The sequence below is a fragment of the Scyliorhinus torazame genome, chromosome 7, assembly GCF_047496885.1.
Source record: "Scyliorhinus torazame isolate Kashiwa2021f chromosome 7, sScyTor2.1, whole genome shotgun sequence".
Lineage (NCBI taxonomy): Eukaryota > Metazoa > Chordata > Chondrichthyes > Carcharhiniformes > Scyliorhinidae > Scyliorhinus > Scyliorhinus torazame.
In genome coordinates, this window is record NC_092713.1 from 247,506,183 (window position 1) to 247,523,270 (window position 17,088).

At 47.6% G+C, this 17,088-nt stretch overlaps 1 protein-coding gene across 1 annotated transcript in view; it reads left to right on the forward strand.

The window, feature by feature from the left end:
* Positions 1–15,669, forward strand: part of LOC140427466 (nuclear factor NF-kappa-B p105 subunit-like) — a 117,351-nt gene extending 101,682 nt beyond the window's left edge. Inside the window, exons 11-13 of the mRNA XM_072512988.1 lie at positions 8,733–8,804; positions 10,331–10,463; positions 14,486–15,669. Of these exons, the coding sequence (XP_072369089.1) occupies positions 8,733–8,804; positions 10,331–10,463; positions 14,486–14,504 (224 nt within the window). The 3' untranslated portion in view covers positions 14,505–15,669. The remainder of the gene's footprint in view (positions 1–8,732; positions 8,805–10,330; positions 10,464–14,485) is intronic.
* Positions 15,670–17,088: the final 1,419 nt, after the last annotated feature.

Below are 17,088 nucleotides of genomic sequence, written 5' to 3' on the forward strand. Positions count from 1 at the left end.
GAGGCACCCTTGCAGAATTGCATACCGCGATCCTGGATGCGATCGGGTATAACCGGAGTGACCCCGTAGATGGCCTCAACAAATGTAGGCAAAAGAAATCCGAGCACTCCACAGCATTTGCTGGACGCCTGTGGATCCACTTTGCAGCAGTCTTTAGAGACTTAGACCGCGCCCATTTGTCCCCAGACAACATGGCCAAATGGACCCACACCCTTATCTCCCATGCCACAGAAACAGGACAGAAAGCCTGCGCGAGTTATGATCCCTCAGAGGAGGCCCATAACGAGAAGTGGGAAGTGAAAAGATTGTCCCGTACTTGGGAGCAATCTATACAAAGTGAACCCGCAGTCAAGAATCCCGAGGAAAAGCAGGCCGCCGCAGATATACAGGCAGTAAAAACACACCAGAACCCCGCATGGGTGAATGAAGGAAAGAACAGCCCCCCACCCAAGTCATAGGAGTGTTACAACTGTGGACAGTTGGGACACTTCGCAAGAGAGTGCAATGCCCCTAGAAAGCCACAGAGAGCCCAGCAGACGGGCACTCTGAGTTAAAAAAAGACAGAGCCCATTCATAGCATTAGCGCCCGTTCAGATCAGACGGACTTGACCGGAACGGACTGACGGTGTACGGGCTCCCCAGTTGGGTCTGTGACACCCTTTGGGATAGGTCCGGACGACCGGTAGTTTTGGTTTCAGATTCCAGCATTCGCAGTAATTTGCTTTTTTCCCCAAATATCTAAACCTATCCCTCACTACCGTAAATGGCATCCCCCTAAATTTGTCCTTCGTCCCAGCTCATTCATTGGGAAAACCTTGTTTTTCCTTATATTCAGTTTTTACCCGAGAACCCTCCAATCGTCCCCAGCAGGCCCATAATCCTTCCCATACACTCCAGCGGATCCGAAACATACAGCAGCAGGTCATCGGCATACAGCAACACCCGATGCTCTCTCTGTCCCCATATAATCCCCTGCCACACTGCCGACTCCCTGAGAGCCATCGCCAATGACTCTCTGGCCAGCACAAACAGTAACGGCAACAGCGGGCACCCCTGCCTCGTACCCGTGTGTAAGTCAAAGCTCCACAAAGTCATATTATTCATCCTCACACTCGCCTTTGGTGCCACATACAGCATCCGCACCCATGCCACAAATCTCGGCCCAAACCCAAACCTTCCCAAAATCTCGAACAAGTAACGCCCTGTCCACTCCCTGTCCACCTCCACTATCTCGCTCACTAGACGGTCATGTTCCATCCTCCTTGCCCTATCCGCACGAGCCTTAAACAAACTAATTTCTCCCGGACCCCACTGCCTTCAGTGCTTCCCAAAAAATGGCCGCCGACACCTCCCCATTCTGATTCAACTCCACATACTCCTTAATCGCTGCCCGCATCTTATCACAAAAATCTCCATCCGCCAACAACCCCGAGTTGAACTTCCATCCCGGACTCAGCTCTCGTCTTGATTGAAACCGAATCTCCAGCCAGTGGGGCGCATGGTCCGAGATAACTATCCCCGCCTACTCTGCCCCCTCCACCCCAGCCAAAATCTCCCGGTTCACTACAACGTAATCAATCCTTGAATACACCTTATAGACATGTGACCCCTAGGTTCTGAAAGCGCCATGGATCCACCATAACCATCCGCTCCATAAAACCACCCTCCCCCCCAGCTTCCTTGCCATTCATACCCTATCGATCTGGGGCAACAGGCCACTTTCCAGTAATACTGTTATCCAACAGAAAATTAGCTTATTGCAGGCCAATGATCTGAGAGCCACCGGACCTCTCTATCGGATGCCCGTTAAAAATGGTGGCCTGACAGCGGGATCCAGAAGGGAATCTCTTGCAATCCCCACCATGTACAAATGTGCATGGCATTGGATAGTGAATCACCTCTTGGCACCGCTCCCAGCGCCAGCACAAATCAGAGGTAATTCATCTCTGGCGGGAAACATCGGGCGGGATTCTCCATTGGCTGATGGCGAAATCGTGAAATGCGATTGGGCAGAGAATCGGCTCCAACACCAGAATCACGGCGGTCGCCGAATTGCAATACTCCGTCACCTCGACGCAGCGCCAATGCGTTCCGGAACGCACGTACAGTAAACACCGTTTGCATATTATTAGCGGGCCCGACCCAGAATTCGCTTGAGCCTCCGCGATTCTCCTCCTCCGATGGGCCGAGTTCCCGATGGCGTAGTTCACTTGTGCTTTTAAAAAATGTGAAATCAGCATTGTGGCTGATGAGGGAGAGACAGAGGAGGTAGGAATGGAGAGGCGCTACCATGGGCTGCTGAGCTGGACACTGGCCAGTCTGGCTGGAGTGGGGGCCAGGGCTGGGGGTGGGGGGTAATTCACCACCTGCCAGTGGCCCACCCAGGGCAATGCCCATAGCAGCCCCTACAGGGGCGCCAATGGGGGCCGCAGAGCGTACTGCTGGCAAGGGCAGTTCCAGCCGACGGTACCCCTAGGGACAGGCACCAATGCCAGAGGCCTCCACAGTGCCGGGCATCGACGGGGCCAGGCGTGCGGGGATGGAGGGAGGGAAAATGCAGAGGCAAAGCCCGCAGTGCCAACTAGAGCCACCATGTAGCCCGTTGCACCTGGTTAGGCACAGCGTTGCGGGCCACGCTAACCTGTCGGCCTTTCACCCCCTGCAGACAACCAATATTGAAATTCAACCAGCAACGGTGGCCTTCCTGCTAGTCGCCACAACCCTAGAGGATGCTCTGCAGCTGTACAAGCTGGCACTGCTTGAGGAGGAGGAAGCTGCAGCAGCTGAGTATGCCGCAACGAAATACGTGGCAGCCGCCCAGGATGGAGAGACAGCTACCCAACATGCCAAAGAGTTTGGAGGACGACCGACTTGTACACAAGGATCTTGGTATCAGCACATATGTCATGATCATTAAAGACTCTTGCCTTAGGTGTCCGAAGGAGGCGCTCATAGATTGGATGCAATGTTGGATCTCTATATGAATGTCAGCCTTAGAGGAGAAGTGGCTCCCTAAGTATGGAAAATGTTCCACATTTGGGAGGGTTTCTCTGTTGATCTTGTTGAGGGGAGAGACCAGATCTTGCCCTGGGGCAGGTGTGTAAAGGACTTGAGTCTTCATGAGGTTGAGCCTGAGACCGATTCTTAGGTCTGCTTCTGCGAAAGTGTCAAGCACGGCTTGGGGATTGTCTTCTGAGAGAGTGGAGATGGCGATATCATCTAGATACTGCAGTTCCACGAGTGATATCAGTGTTGCTTTCTTCTTGGATTTCAACCAGTTGAGGTTGAAAGGCTTTTCATCCATCCTGCATATGGTGTCCACTCCACTGGGAAGCTTGCTCTTGACAAGGTGAAGGATGGTGGTTATGAAGATGAAGAAAAGGGTGGGGGGGGGTTGACACATCCCTGTTTGACTCCAGTCTTGACTTTGAAGGTTTCTGTCTTATTTCCGTCAATGAGGACTGCCGTTGATATTTTGTCATGGAGGAGTCGGAGTATGTTGAGTAATTTCTCGGGACAGCCAATTTTTGACAGGATCCTCCATAGCTCTTCCTGATTGACTGATTCAAAAGCCTTGGTCAGATCAACAAAGGTCATGTAGAGTGGTTGATGTTGCTCTTGACACTTCTCTTGAAGTTGCCGAGCAGTGAAAATCATGTTCACTGTTCCACAGTTTGGTAGGAAGCCACACTGGCTTTCTGGAAGGATTTCTTCAGAGACTGGGAGAATGTCGCCAGCGAGGAATCGGGCAATGATCTTTCCAGCTATAGAGAGTAGGGAGATTCCTCAGTTGTTTCCACAGTCTGCTTTGTCTCCTTTCTTGAAGGTGATGGCAATGACGGTATCCGCAAAGTTGACAGGAATTTCTTCCCTGTCCCAGTTTGTCAGCAACAGCTGATGGAGATGACGGGTGATCTTTTCTCTTCCAAGTTTGAAAATCTCAGTTCAAATCCCATCCACTCCTGCGGCTTTTCCATTTTTCATGAGTTTAATGGTGGCTTTGGCTTCATCCATGCTTGGTGGGAGTCCAAGATCATCTTTATTGGAAAGTTGGGGGATTGCCTCAAACATGTTCTCATCTAAGGTTGTAAGACGGTTTATGAGTTCTTTGAAGTGTTCTCTCCATCAAAGGCCGATGTTTCCTCTTTCTCTTGAGAGGATTTCATCCTTACTCCGCATCGGTTTGACGCCTAGCGTATTAGATCTATATATTGCCTTGGTGGCACTGAAGAAACCTTGAGTGTCATGCTTGTCATCGAGGAGTTTCTGCTCCTTAGCTTTCTCATTCTATCATTGGTTCTTGATTTCCCTAGTTCTTCTTTGTATCTCCACCTTGGCTAATTGATGAGCCCTCTTTTTTGCCTTGCTGGTGATGCTGTTTTGCCAGGTGCGGAGAGCTTTCCTCTTCTTGCCAATGAGGTCTTGGAGGTGTGGCCATTCTTGTCGAACCAGCCTTGGTATTTCCTAGTCCTGTAGCCGATGGTTTCTTCACAGTTTTTAGATGATGGCTATTTTCATTTCTTTCCAGTTTTCCTCCACTCCATTAGAATGAACGCTTTGGGGATTTTGGTGAAGGCATTGTTGGAAGTTTACTAATATGCTTGGCCCTTGAAGCTGCTCAACATTGATCTTTTTTCTGAGCTGTTTCTTCATCTTCCCCTACTTCTGGTAGAATTTGATGGATATAGAGGAGCGGATGAGCTGGTGATCTGTCCAGCAGTCATCTGCACTGCTTTGGTGATACCGGCATTCCTTTGGTCTTGATTGGACAATGACAAAGTCGATTGTGTGCCAGTACTTTGATCGTCGATGTCTCCAAGAAGTCTTGAACTTGTCTTTATGGCGGAACTGTGTTAGTGATGACAATCTGGCATTCCATGCATTTGGCGAGTAGGAGAACCCCGTTGTAGTTGCAATTCTTAACTCCTTCCTTTCTGATGGTTCATTCCAGACTTGGGAGTTCTTTCCAACCCTGGGGTGGAAGTCTCCAAGGAGGATGGTCGTATCTTCCTCCAGAATGTTTGAGAGTATGGTGCCCAGGGTGGAGTAGAAAACTTCTTTGGACTTATCATTGGCATCAAGGGTTGGGACACAGGCATTCACAACCTTTGCCTGCTGGTTCTTGGCAGGTTGTAGATGGAGGGTCATGAGGCACTTGTTGATGCCAACAGGGAGCTCCGAGAGTTGATGTGTTTGATCTTGATGTCAAAACTAATTTCAAGTGTTCTGGTTTGAACCTCAGGTTTTCCTCTCCAGAAGAGGGTATAACCACCGCCGTCTTCCCTCAGCTGCCCTTCGCCTACTCTTTGGGTCTCTTGCAGGTCAGCGACATCAATGTTGAAGTGCCTGAGTTCACAGGCAACAATGGCAGCTCTGCATTCCATTTGATTGTTTTGCCCATTATTCATTAGGTTTCGTACATTTCAGGTTCCAAAATTTGGTTTAACTTTGATATTCTGACCACAGGTAAATGAGATTGTTGGATGTGGTTTTCCAGCCATGTTGATGACAGAACAGACTCTTTTTAGGGCACCTTTCCCCATGCGGGGTGAGCAGTGACGAAAGCTGCCGAAACGCCCTCCTGTTCCTCTCCACACAGCGAGACGACTGAACCAAACTCCATTGCCTATGAGCCAGTCCAAATTGAGGGACCTCCAGATCTCACAGTCAAGTCCTGTCACCTCTCATCGATCGCCACAGGGGTTGTCCGGGTGGAGGGTGTGCTGGTTTCCTCCAGGTAGACGCCTGGTGTGGGACGCTTGGTGTGGGACATCTTTTAACGTGAGTATGCCGTTGCACATCGGCAGACACATGGTCATTGACAGAGGGTAGGTCCAGTTCTAGTGGCAAAGGAACCTCGGTGACTGGGGATCTCCCGACTGCTACAGCCTTCATCACCATCACAGCCATTGATACCATACGGGTATCTTTCACCTAATCCGCCACTGAGGACTTGTCTTGGGTTGTGCTTCTTCTGGTCCCTCCTCTCCAGTCTTACTGTTATGGGTGACCCTGCCAGGCACTTAAGACTCCCAACGGCATTACTCTCGGGATCAATGGAACATTCAAGCCTCTCCACCATGGAAAGGTGGCAATCCAAGGAAAGGCATTAATTAAAAGGTGGATGGATGTGACTGAAAGGCCAATTACTATCGCTGGAAGCCTGCACACAGGGCGGCCTGGTAGTACAATGGTTAGCACTGTTGCTTCACGGCGCCTGGGTCCCAGGTTCGATTCCCGGCTTGGGTCACTGTCTGTGTGGAGTCTGCACGTTCTCCCCGTGTCTGCGTGGGTTTCGTCCGGGTGTTCCGGTTTCCTCCCACAAGTCCCAAAAGACATGCTGTTAGGTAATTTGGACATTCTGAATTCTCCCTCAGTGTACACCAACAGGCCCCGGAATGTGGTGATGAGGGGCTTTTCACAGTAATGTCATTGCAGTGTTAATGTAAACCTACCTGTGACAATAAAGATTATTATTGACAGACATAGGTATGTTTTTGCGTACATGGTTTAGCTCTCTTGGGTCAAACTGGGTTTTTTAATTATTCTGAACAATTAAATAAACAGGGAAATGTGCTTCTACCACTGGAAATCCAGCAAGAACGAATTGGGAGATTATCTGTGCCAATTGAAAATGTTGGAAATGGATATCAAGGGTAACCCATCTTTGAATTAAGACTTTTATTCACGAGCAATGGTTTTAGGTTTTGTAAAAAAATAAATGCTACCCATGTTTGAAATCTAGTTAACGAATTTTCACGGTTTAAATTTTCAAGAGACAATGGGCTGGATTTTCCGATTTTGAGACTAAGTGTTGACGCCGGCGTGGGAACAGTGGTGTTTTACGCCCGAAAAAACTCCACCGATCCTCCGTCTGGTGGGGGGCTAGCAGGCACGCAGCGTAGAGACCCCGGCTCTAGCTGCGGATATGGCTGGAGAATTGCCGGATCCGTGGCTGGGCATGCACATGGCGTCATCCTGCAGCGGCCACGCCGTGCACTATGATGCCTGCCACGTGTGGACCCGGTCTACCAAATAGTGGCCCCCTTTGGCTCGCCACCCCGGACCACCCCCCACCAGTGCCCCCAGCCACCACTAAAGCCCGGCCCCTGCTCGTGGATCGGCTCCCCCCCCTAACTGTGGCGCCGCTGGACTCAGTTCGCAGTCACCATGCCGTGTTCCTGAAAATAAATAGCATGAGTGACCCACGCCGTCGGGAACTTGGCCAATTGAGGGCGGAGCATCAGGGGAGTGCCTCAGGTGACATTCTGAGGCTGTCCATATGGCATGCGGCATACTCCCCGAGTACGCCATTTTGGAGGGGCGGAGCCAACGGGGATTCCCCGGCCGATCGCCGAACGCAGGGCGAAATTCTCCCGAAACGGCGCGATGTCCGCCGACTGGCACCCAAAATGGCGCCAATCAGACGGGCATTGCGCCGCCCCAAAGGTGTGGAATGCTCCGCATCTTTGGGGGCCGAGACCCAACATTGAGGGGCTAGGACGACGCCGGAGGAATTTCCGCCCCGCCAGCTGGCAGTAACGGCCTTTGTTGCCCCGCCGGCTGGCGTGGAAATGACATTCCCGGGCGGCACATGCGCGGGAGCGTCAGCGGCCGCTGACAGTTTCCCACGCATGCGCAGTGGAGGGAGTCTCTTCCGCCTCCGCCATGGTGGAGACCGTGGTGGAGGCGGAAGGGAAAGAGTGCCCCCACGGCACAGGCCTGCCCGCGGATCGGTGGGCCCCGATCGCGGGCCAGGCCACCGTGGGGCACCCCCCGGGGCCAGATCGCCCTGCGCCCTCCCCAGGACCCCGGAGCCCGCCCACGCCGCCTTGTCCCGCTGTTCAAAAGGTGGTTTAATCCACGCCGGCGGGACAGGCAATTTATCGGCGGGACTTCGGCCCATCCGGGCCGGAGAATCGAGTGGGGGGGCCCGCCAACCGGCGCGGCTCGATTCCCGCCCCCGCCGAATATCCGGTGCCAGAGACTTCAGCAACCGGCGGGGGCGGGATTCACGGCAGCCCCCGGCGATTCTCCAACCCGGCGGGGGGTCGGAGAATGACGCCCGCGATTTCAGTGTCGGAGACCAGAGCATCCCTCCCAATTATTCTCAAATATTCACTGAGTTGTAAAGCTAAAATCATCTCAATACTGACTGCCTGACACAGGGAAGGAGAATATGTACAAGTTTTGGACCTGTTTTGATATCTCAAATATAATGTATCAATTTCATTTTTTAAAACTGATGTAATTTGAACTTTGTCAGCCTTCATTTATGCAGCAGGTCTCTGATGGGAGACTGGAAGAGCCAGAGGAAAACAGTGTAAGCAGCTGAATGTGATCATTTGTTTCGGGTTTCTTACAAAATCCTGTTGAAAGTACAGCAAGAGATCAGGATAATCCCTTGTAATTTCTGAGTTCCTGTTATATTGGCAATAAAATTCAAATGCTCTTTTCAGTCATAATTGTTTTCCCCTTGTGACATGAAGGTGAACTTTTTATGGGGGAGGGGGGAGAGAAGGTGCTGGAATGTCATCATTCAAGAGAGAACCCCGCCTCCAGTGAACGGCACAGCACCGAGAAACACATGGCTCGGGGACCGGAGAATCCAGCCCTAAGTGTTATTCTTAGCAGGCTGATAAGAATAAACAAAACCTGAAGTAATGGTTTACCAAAATACTAAGTATGACGTGCATGTTCGTAACAATAGTGATGCTTTAACTGACTTTCAGGAATGACCGTTTTGAAAAGACCTGGATTTTTCAAAGCACCTTCATATCCAGACAAAGGTGAAAATGCTTCAGGTGAGTCCATTGGTTTTACCTGTAAAATAGCATGGATTGTACATGAATTCCAAGAGCCGGTGCAGACTCGATGGGCCAAATGGCCTCCTTCTGCACTGTAAATTCTATGAAATCTTTCTCCCAGTAAAGATATGTAAGCACCATTTGTGCAGTAGTGACTATGACCCTGTTCCAATTTCTCATTTTTTAATTCTTGAAGTGAATGTATGATTTCTCTGAACTTTGCCATTTGTGAAAGCTCAAGGGTGGTTTTGCTGTACATGTTCACAATCTCCCAGTCTATTGCCTCTCTCACACTGGCCAAAATCTTCCTATCTCATTCATGGCTGGGATTTTCTGATGCTGCTGAAAGTGAATGGAGTTCTGGCTGGAACGCCAAACTTTTTCGCTCTCACTCGCAACAGGCCCCACCACAAACGACACCGGACAGTCTCGCCCACTTTCTCGAATCACAATAATATTTGCATATCCCTTCTGTCCTTTTTCATTGCCCACTCTCTTTTTGCACACTCCCTGATTCTCTTACCTAATGGAGCTCTCTCTCTCTTGCATCAGGCTTTCCATCTCTTTGTTCCATTACCGACCGTTTCCCATTGTTAACTGTGTTCTTCACTTCATTCCTGACCACTGTCTTTCACTTCTCTCCACCCCCCCACGCTCCCTGTTTCCCTGGGTGAACATGTTACTGCTCTCTCAATGTATTCCATTGGCCAGCTTTGCGTGAACCCCGTGAATACATATGTCCAAGAAATTGAGGTTAATTTCCCCCTGATTATTGGAAAAAAAAACAGCTGAGGTTCCCAACCGTCTTGAGCTCAATTAGAAAACGTGTGTCTATGTTCATAGAATCAGAGAGAAGTTACAGCAGAGAGGGAGACAATTTGGCCCATCTTGTCCATGCCAGCCTGAGGACACCCAAGTGCCCTTTCTAACCCCACCTTCCTACACCCGGTCCATAGCCCTGTAGCTTACAGCACTTAAGGTGCAGATTAAGGTATCGTTTGAAAGAGTTTCGGGTCTCTGCCTCCACCACCAACTCGGGCAGCCCACTAGCCTCTGCGTAAAAACATTTTTCCTTATGTCCCCTCTACACCTTCTGCCACTTATTTTGAATTTATGTCCCTGCTTCTAGAATTCCCCACCAAGGGAAACAATTTTATCCTGTCCACCCTATCTCATCCCCCTCATAATTTTGTACACCTCAATTAAGTCACCCAGAAGTCTTCTTTGTTCCGAGGAAAATAATCCCAACCTCTCCGATCCGTTGAATAAATACACGATTTAACTTTCCATGTGTGAATATCCTCATGATACTCTCCGTCAGTATCTCAACAATTTTTTCATGTAATTTATTTGCTGTTGTTGTTTGAGGTGCTTTATTTTATTCTTTAATGGAACATGGGCATCGCTGGCTAGACCATAATTTTTATTGCCCTTGATTTTTTAGTATTTCACAATTTGTCACAATGCATTTCTTTATCAGCGCAGACATGAATTGAGCTTATATTTGTGTCTTATATCGGCAGGTTTACAGTTTCCTGTGGATAATGATATAACAGCATATTTTCCTACTGCTGAACTGCAAGGTTATGGTGAAATAAAAAAGCCATTGGCAATTTACAATCACATGGTAACAACACAGGAAACCAGGAATAATGTGTAAGTACTGTGTAAGTCAGATTGGAGAACGTTCCAAGTAGTAATGATTGAGCTCAGAGTCAAATACGATCATTGAAATATGTAGGCCCGGATTCTTAATTTTGCGGCGCTGGCGCTGATTCCGACGCCATGCTCTAGTCCCTCGTTGGTGACGTTATCGATGTTTGTGCCGGCTGATCCACGCAAAACCGATATTTGCATGGATTTCAATACCATCAGCGGCTTGGAAACTTCATGCTCAACCCTTCCGTGATGCTCCGCCCCTCTCAGGCAGAAGTCTCACGGACACAAATTAGTGCAAACCCTCAAACATTGTTGGGCTTAGGACAGCACGGTGGCGCAGTGGTTAGTGCTGCTGCCTCACGGCGCCGAGGTCCCAGGTTCAATCCCGGCTCTGGGTCACTGTCCATGTGGAGTTTGCACATTCTCCCTGTGTTTGCATGGGTTTCATCCCCACAACCCAAAAGATGTGCAGAGTAGGTGAATTGGCCCTTAATTGGAAAAAATTAATTGGGTACACTAAATTTTTTTTTTAATTGTTGGGCTTGCTGGGAGGTGGCAGAGGGGGAGGCTGCCTGGGCTGGGCAGTAGAGGGGAACAATTTGGTGCCAAGTCTGTGGACTCGGGGTGTCTCCCTCTGGCCCGGGGTGCCCTGGCTCAGACCACCATTGTTGCAGTATGTTTTAAATGCACCTCTTTGCTGCTACTTACAGACTCCTGGCTTCTCACGCTGCTGATTGCTCATTGTGTCCTGTGAATGTTCACAGAACCTCTGGTGATGTGAGAGCCCACCCAGGCCAATCTTTGGTGGTATTTGCAGTCTCCTGGCTGCTCACAGTGCTGAATGCTGCCTGTGTCCTTTAAATGCTCAGAAAGCCTCTGGTCATCTGGGAGCCCACACAGGCTCATACCCCAGCTATTTTATCAAGGGAATAAAGGGCCGTTTTATCAAGGGCCAGACTCAATTGGGCCCACCAGCTGTTGGCACTCCTCAGAACTGCTGCCCCACTACAGAGGAAGCAGGGGATCAGCAGAGTTCACTCCTACCAAAGGACACCTGTACCGTGGCCTTTGGAACCCACCCTGGTTCTCTGCCTCTCTCAGGGCAGAGGCCTCACCAGTGACCCTCACCCATACAGATTACCAACTGTCTCCTCCTGGTGAGGCTGGCAGTGCTGAATGCCTCTGCCACTACCTCCAAGGTGCTGTTCAGGATCCAGGCTTGAGTCTGCGACCCATCCTGGAGATGAGGGTGTGAAGGTGTCCCTCTGCTCCCCACTGGCATGCAGCTGTGGGTCCACCGCAGACTCCCGACCTCGGGGTACAGGTCTCTGTGCCATCTTGGTGGCTGCATTGAGTGTGTGATAAGTGGAGCACTTAAAAACAGCTCCAGCTGTCAGGCTCTTTTGCACTAACTCCTGCCCCAGGCATTACAACACCCACTGGGCCAGGAATTGCTCGCAATACGCGATAGCTCCCCCAACAGAAGTGCGAATTGCACACAATTCAGTCTCAGCGGCAACAAATAGGCCAAAAAGGTAACAAGGTCCCTGAGCGAGCACGTTTAGCCGCGTGTTTCTAGGCACTCGCGTTGAATACGGGGCCTGAACGGGAAATACGTGGCCAAGGCCACATATAGCCCCGATTTTACAGTGGGGAGCCTCGCTCGCTAGAACTCCTCATTGTAGCGAGAGATCGGCCCTCCATTTTTAAATGTCGTCCCGATCTCCGAGGCCCCCGAAAGAATCCCCAACCTCCTCCCCAGCCCGAATGCAATAAGGGAGGGTCCTTGGACTCCCTCCCAATACCTATGCCAGGCAGCCCCAGCCTGAGCGCACACATGCAAAAGTGCCAGCTTGGCAGTGTCAATCTGGCCCTCTGGAAGCACCCGATGCTAGTTGGCAATGCCACTTGGGCACCTTAACAGTGCCAGGCTGGCACCCAGGTGTCACTGCCAGGGTGCCAAGCTGGCACTGCCAGGCTACCCAGGTGACACCAGCAGTGCCAGGGCACCACCTTTCCCAAAGAGAATGCAGTTGGGGGCCTCTGAACCACTGGAAACCCCCACAAGTGCCATTCTGTCTGGTCCCCGTTTGTGGGGATCAGTGCCAAACAGCACTCACCCGACCCAGGTGTCTGAGGCTAAGGGCTTGAATCCCAAATTGGTACCTTGTGGGTGGGATTCACATTTTAACATCTCACGAGATTGCATTGAATCCCACAAGGCATTGCGAACCCGGAAAGACCCAGGGAGCAGTGTCTTCCAGCTTTTAATGGCCACGCTGCGCCTTGGTCACCTGCTTTTCTGGTGCAGAGAGGCCGTAGGATCTCACCCTTAGTCTCCTAAACGGAGAATTCCGGCTGTAATAACACTACTTCTCACCGGCGGGATCTTCCAATCCCACCGAAGGAAAAGTCCCATCACGGGTTTCCTGATGGCATGGGGTGGATTTAATGGGAAATCTCATTGTCAGCGGTGAGACCGCTGTTTCATAATTCATTAATAAAGAACATTCCCTGGTTGTATAACAATATATATATCTATGTCTAGGCAGTGATAAACTTTTGTGCAATTAAATATTTTATTTCATGACCCATTATTGTAACTTGAAGATAGATACTTTAACAAGGTGAAATCACTATTTAAAATTCAGACAGGTTAAGCTCTTGGTCCAGCTATGGACTGCCACATTGGAAATCCCAGATTGATTATTAGTGTAAATTTCTCCAGGAATTATGTGACCAGTGGCCCAATTGTGTTTTTGTGTCTCTGATTCCGGCATTGCACACAATTTTAATTTTAAACTGGTTACTGTCATAATATACACCAGTATATCATGGTGCAGACACACACACTGATGGACACACAGCAAGACCAATCAACACACACAACACCGCAGCTAATCACCAGTTAGAGCACATGCACTATAAAGACAGGGGGCATCAGAGTTCCCGCTCATTCGAGCTGCAGCTAGCTAGGAGGACAGAGCTCACAGCCTGCAGCACAGACATTCACCATGTGCTGAGTGCATCGACTGGTTAGGACAAGGCAAAGGTCTTAGTTAAAGCTAGTATCATGTTAACCCACAGTCAGAGTATGTTGCACTATTTCAAGTGTTGGTGACCTGTATGTGTTCCACGGATCCAGAGCACCCAACACAACATGATACCAGGAGTTGAGGGATATTAGCACTTCTTAGACCTAGTCATGATTTAATGTATCCTGTATCATTTCAACGGTCACATACTTACTTAGTTTTAGCATTACACATGGCAATTAAACCTGAGCTGAACGAGAGTATCCATTTGAAAGACATCAGAAAAATGTATACAGTCCTGCATTTTATGTTAATTGCAAAGAAATAAAAGTATTACACCCTGAAAATGACAATGAATTAATTGTAAATCATCCAGTTTATCAAGTTTTAGATAATGGTGTTCATTCAATTTTTGCAATCAGAAAGGATAGCATCTTGTACAAATGTGGCATTAGCATGGAAGATGTTTTAGGGTAAATTGATATTATAATTGCAGCATCAATTCACAGTCATTTCACTTCTCAACAATGCTGCAATTTTCTAAAAGCAATTTGGAGTCAGGATGCAAATTAACACTGGAGCCAGAGACATTTTGGTCTTGGTGTCAACTTAGCAGCCCACAAGTTTATTATCATTGCAAATCCAGAACAACTTTGCACTTAATGTTAAGCTTGCAGTATGATTGCAGTGTTAAATAAATTGCAAAGTGATTTCAACTGTAACATTGATTTAGTTAATGACGACAATTACTCTGCACATTTAGTGATAGAGAGTTTTTCCAAATTGTTTCAATTGTAAATGTAACTTTGTAGTTTTGCAGGTAAAATGCTTTATTTAAGTAAATTAATCTTGAACATTTATTCTGTGAATATATACTATTTGCAAGTGTGTTGAAATTAGTTTTATATTTGAAGACAGTATGATCATGATTTTCATTTATCTTTCCACTGTGAGTGTTTGTAAAAATTTTTAATTATTTCTCAGAGCATGTTTTGGGTATTGAACATGGGAACTGTCTAAAGCAAAGGAAGTACCAGAACCTTCTGAATTCTTGTACAGACTTCTTCAATTTATTTTTTTATTTAAATTCATTGAACAAACTTATATTTTTTTCTGAAAGCTAACTGGAATCCAATTATCTGTTTTCACCAAATATACTATGATGAGTTGTATACTTGTTTAATCTGTACAAAATGATGTTACCATTCAAATAATCATATTGAACTATAAATGCAGAATATATCTGAATGCCTGGGCAAGATAAGCCAGGAAACATAAACCTGGAGGGTATTTCTCCTTTAAAGATGAGTTGAAATTTCACTTTGTGACATCAGCCTGAATTTTACAGTAGAAGTAATAGTGCGGCTGTTATTACACTGACTGTTACTAAAAGGTAAATCGGACAGCAACTTGCACCAAATGAACAGGCACAGTTGAACACAGAAATCAGGAGGTTGCTGTCCGTTGCCCTAGTGCTCCAGAGACTTAATTATACCAGTATGTTGCCAAGATAATTTGTATTGAATAATGTAGTTCTACATGTGGTTGCTATACCTATGTGATAGATACCCAATAAATTCACCATAAAATGCTCGGGGGTGTCTTCTCTTATGTAAGTAAATGCTCAGTAGAGTGATGAGTCTTAATTACTGCCAAACACCCTCTCTGGCTTTGAAAATTAGCTTTTACATGTGTGGGGTCTTATGCCTTTAGCTTTTAATTGTTGTTGGGACTTGAAATAAATAAAATTTAAATTAAATGTTGGCTTTCGCTTTTTCTTTCTGTCTTTTTATCATTCTCTCATTTTTTCTTCAGTTCCCTCTCTTTATTTCACTTTCTGTACATCAATTGGCATTGAATTCAATATTCTTAACTGATACACCTGGCTCAGACTCTGTACTGCTCATCATGATACTTTAATCTGGTTTGTTAAGGAGATGCACAGTTGTTTATCCTGGATTTTTAAATCAAAGCAAGTTCCAGTGCAAAAGCCTACAGAAAGCGTGTGGGCAAGTGTCACTGACTGTGAAATTGGATAATCTAAAGTTATAATTACTATTGTGTATATTGCATTTTGCAATGATTTTCAAATCTAGTGATCTTTGTAAATTATTTATTTTCTAATTTCTTGTCATTTAAGTTTATTTTGTGAAAATGAAACATTTCAAAGCGGGAGAAATAAATTTGAAAAACATTTCAATGTTTTGTCTGGTAAATCATTTAAAATGATAAAAGGAAAAGGAAAATCACAACCTACTTTCATAAATGTATTACTGCTACAAAGTTGCAGTGGAGCAAAGCAGAAAAAAGCCTCAAAGGAATAGTCCAATTTAACGAGTCAACGTTCAGCTATATACTGAGTGTATACACTATTTTCGGTTGAACCAACTAAACTAATTAAGGGGCAAATTAAAGTTTTGCAGCTGAGGGGCAGCTTCTTAGAGGAATTCTGCATTAAACAAAAATAAATTACAAAGGAAACTTAAAACAGTACATCAAAATGTGATTAAAGGGGTTAATAAAGCACCCTAATTCCTTTGGTGTCCATCGGGACATGGAAGGCCCCGATGGTGCTGGCAGACACCACATGCTTTCTCCCCAGAGTGTATAGGGCCACAGGCATGGAAATCTCCATCAATATAATGAGAGGAAATACAATACATATTTTGTGATAGAGTAATAAACTGAATATCTGAAACAAATAACAGCAGAATATCAACAAAGCAAGATCTTGAAAATAAAAACAAAAAATTAAGTGCAATTTGAATCACTTAGAAAAGACTATAGGCACAATTTAACAGAGTCCCGTGTCGAGCACACTTAGCCAGTAGTTTCCAACACTGGTAGCGCCAAGAACTATCCGCTATTAAACAGGATTCTGTTTCATTTCTGGGCCTCAGCAAGGGACGCCCCACCGAGGCCGTGCTTAGCCTCATTTCCTGCACTAACGAGCTCCATTCGCTAGTGCAGGAGGAGATTGGCGTGCCATTTAAAAATCTCTAGACACCGGGCAGCATGGTGGCACAGTGGTTAGCACTGCTGTCTGACGGCGCCGAGGTCCCAGGTCCGGTCCCGGCTCTGGGAGTTTGCACATTCTCCCCGTGTTTGCGTGGGTTTCACCCGCATAACCCAAAGATGTGCAGGCTCGGTGGATTGGCCACACTAAAATTGCCCCTTCATTGGAAAAACTAAAAATTGGGTACTCTAAATTAAAAAAACAAAATCTCTAGACCCCACACCATGGTGTCATGGTCCCCAATGCCCCAACTCACCAATAAGGGGTCATCGAGCCCGCCCCCGCACCACACCTCTTAAGAGCAGGGCACCCCCGGGCCCGATCCTTGGCACAGGCATGATACCACCTGGGCACCTTGGCATGCCAACCTGGCACCATGGCAATGTTCCTGTCAGCCTTGCAGTGCCACATTGGCACCCTGGCAGTGCTTGAATGGCACCATGGCACCCAGCAGGCATTGCCAGGGTGTCAGGCTGGCAGTGCCAAGATGCCCAGGTGGCATTGGGAATGCCATAGTGCCACCATGCCCATAGCCCAACCACCCAGGGGCCCCTGATCATTTGGGATACAT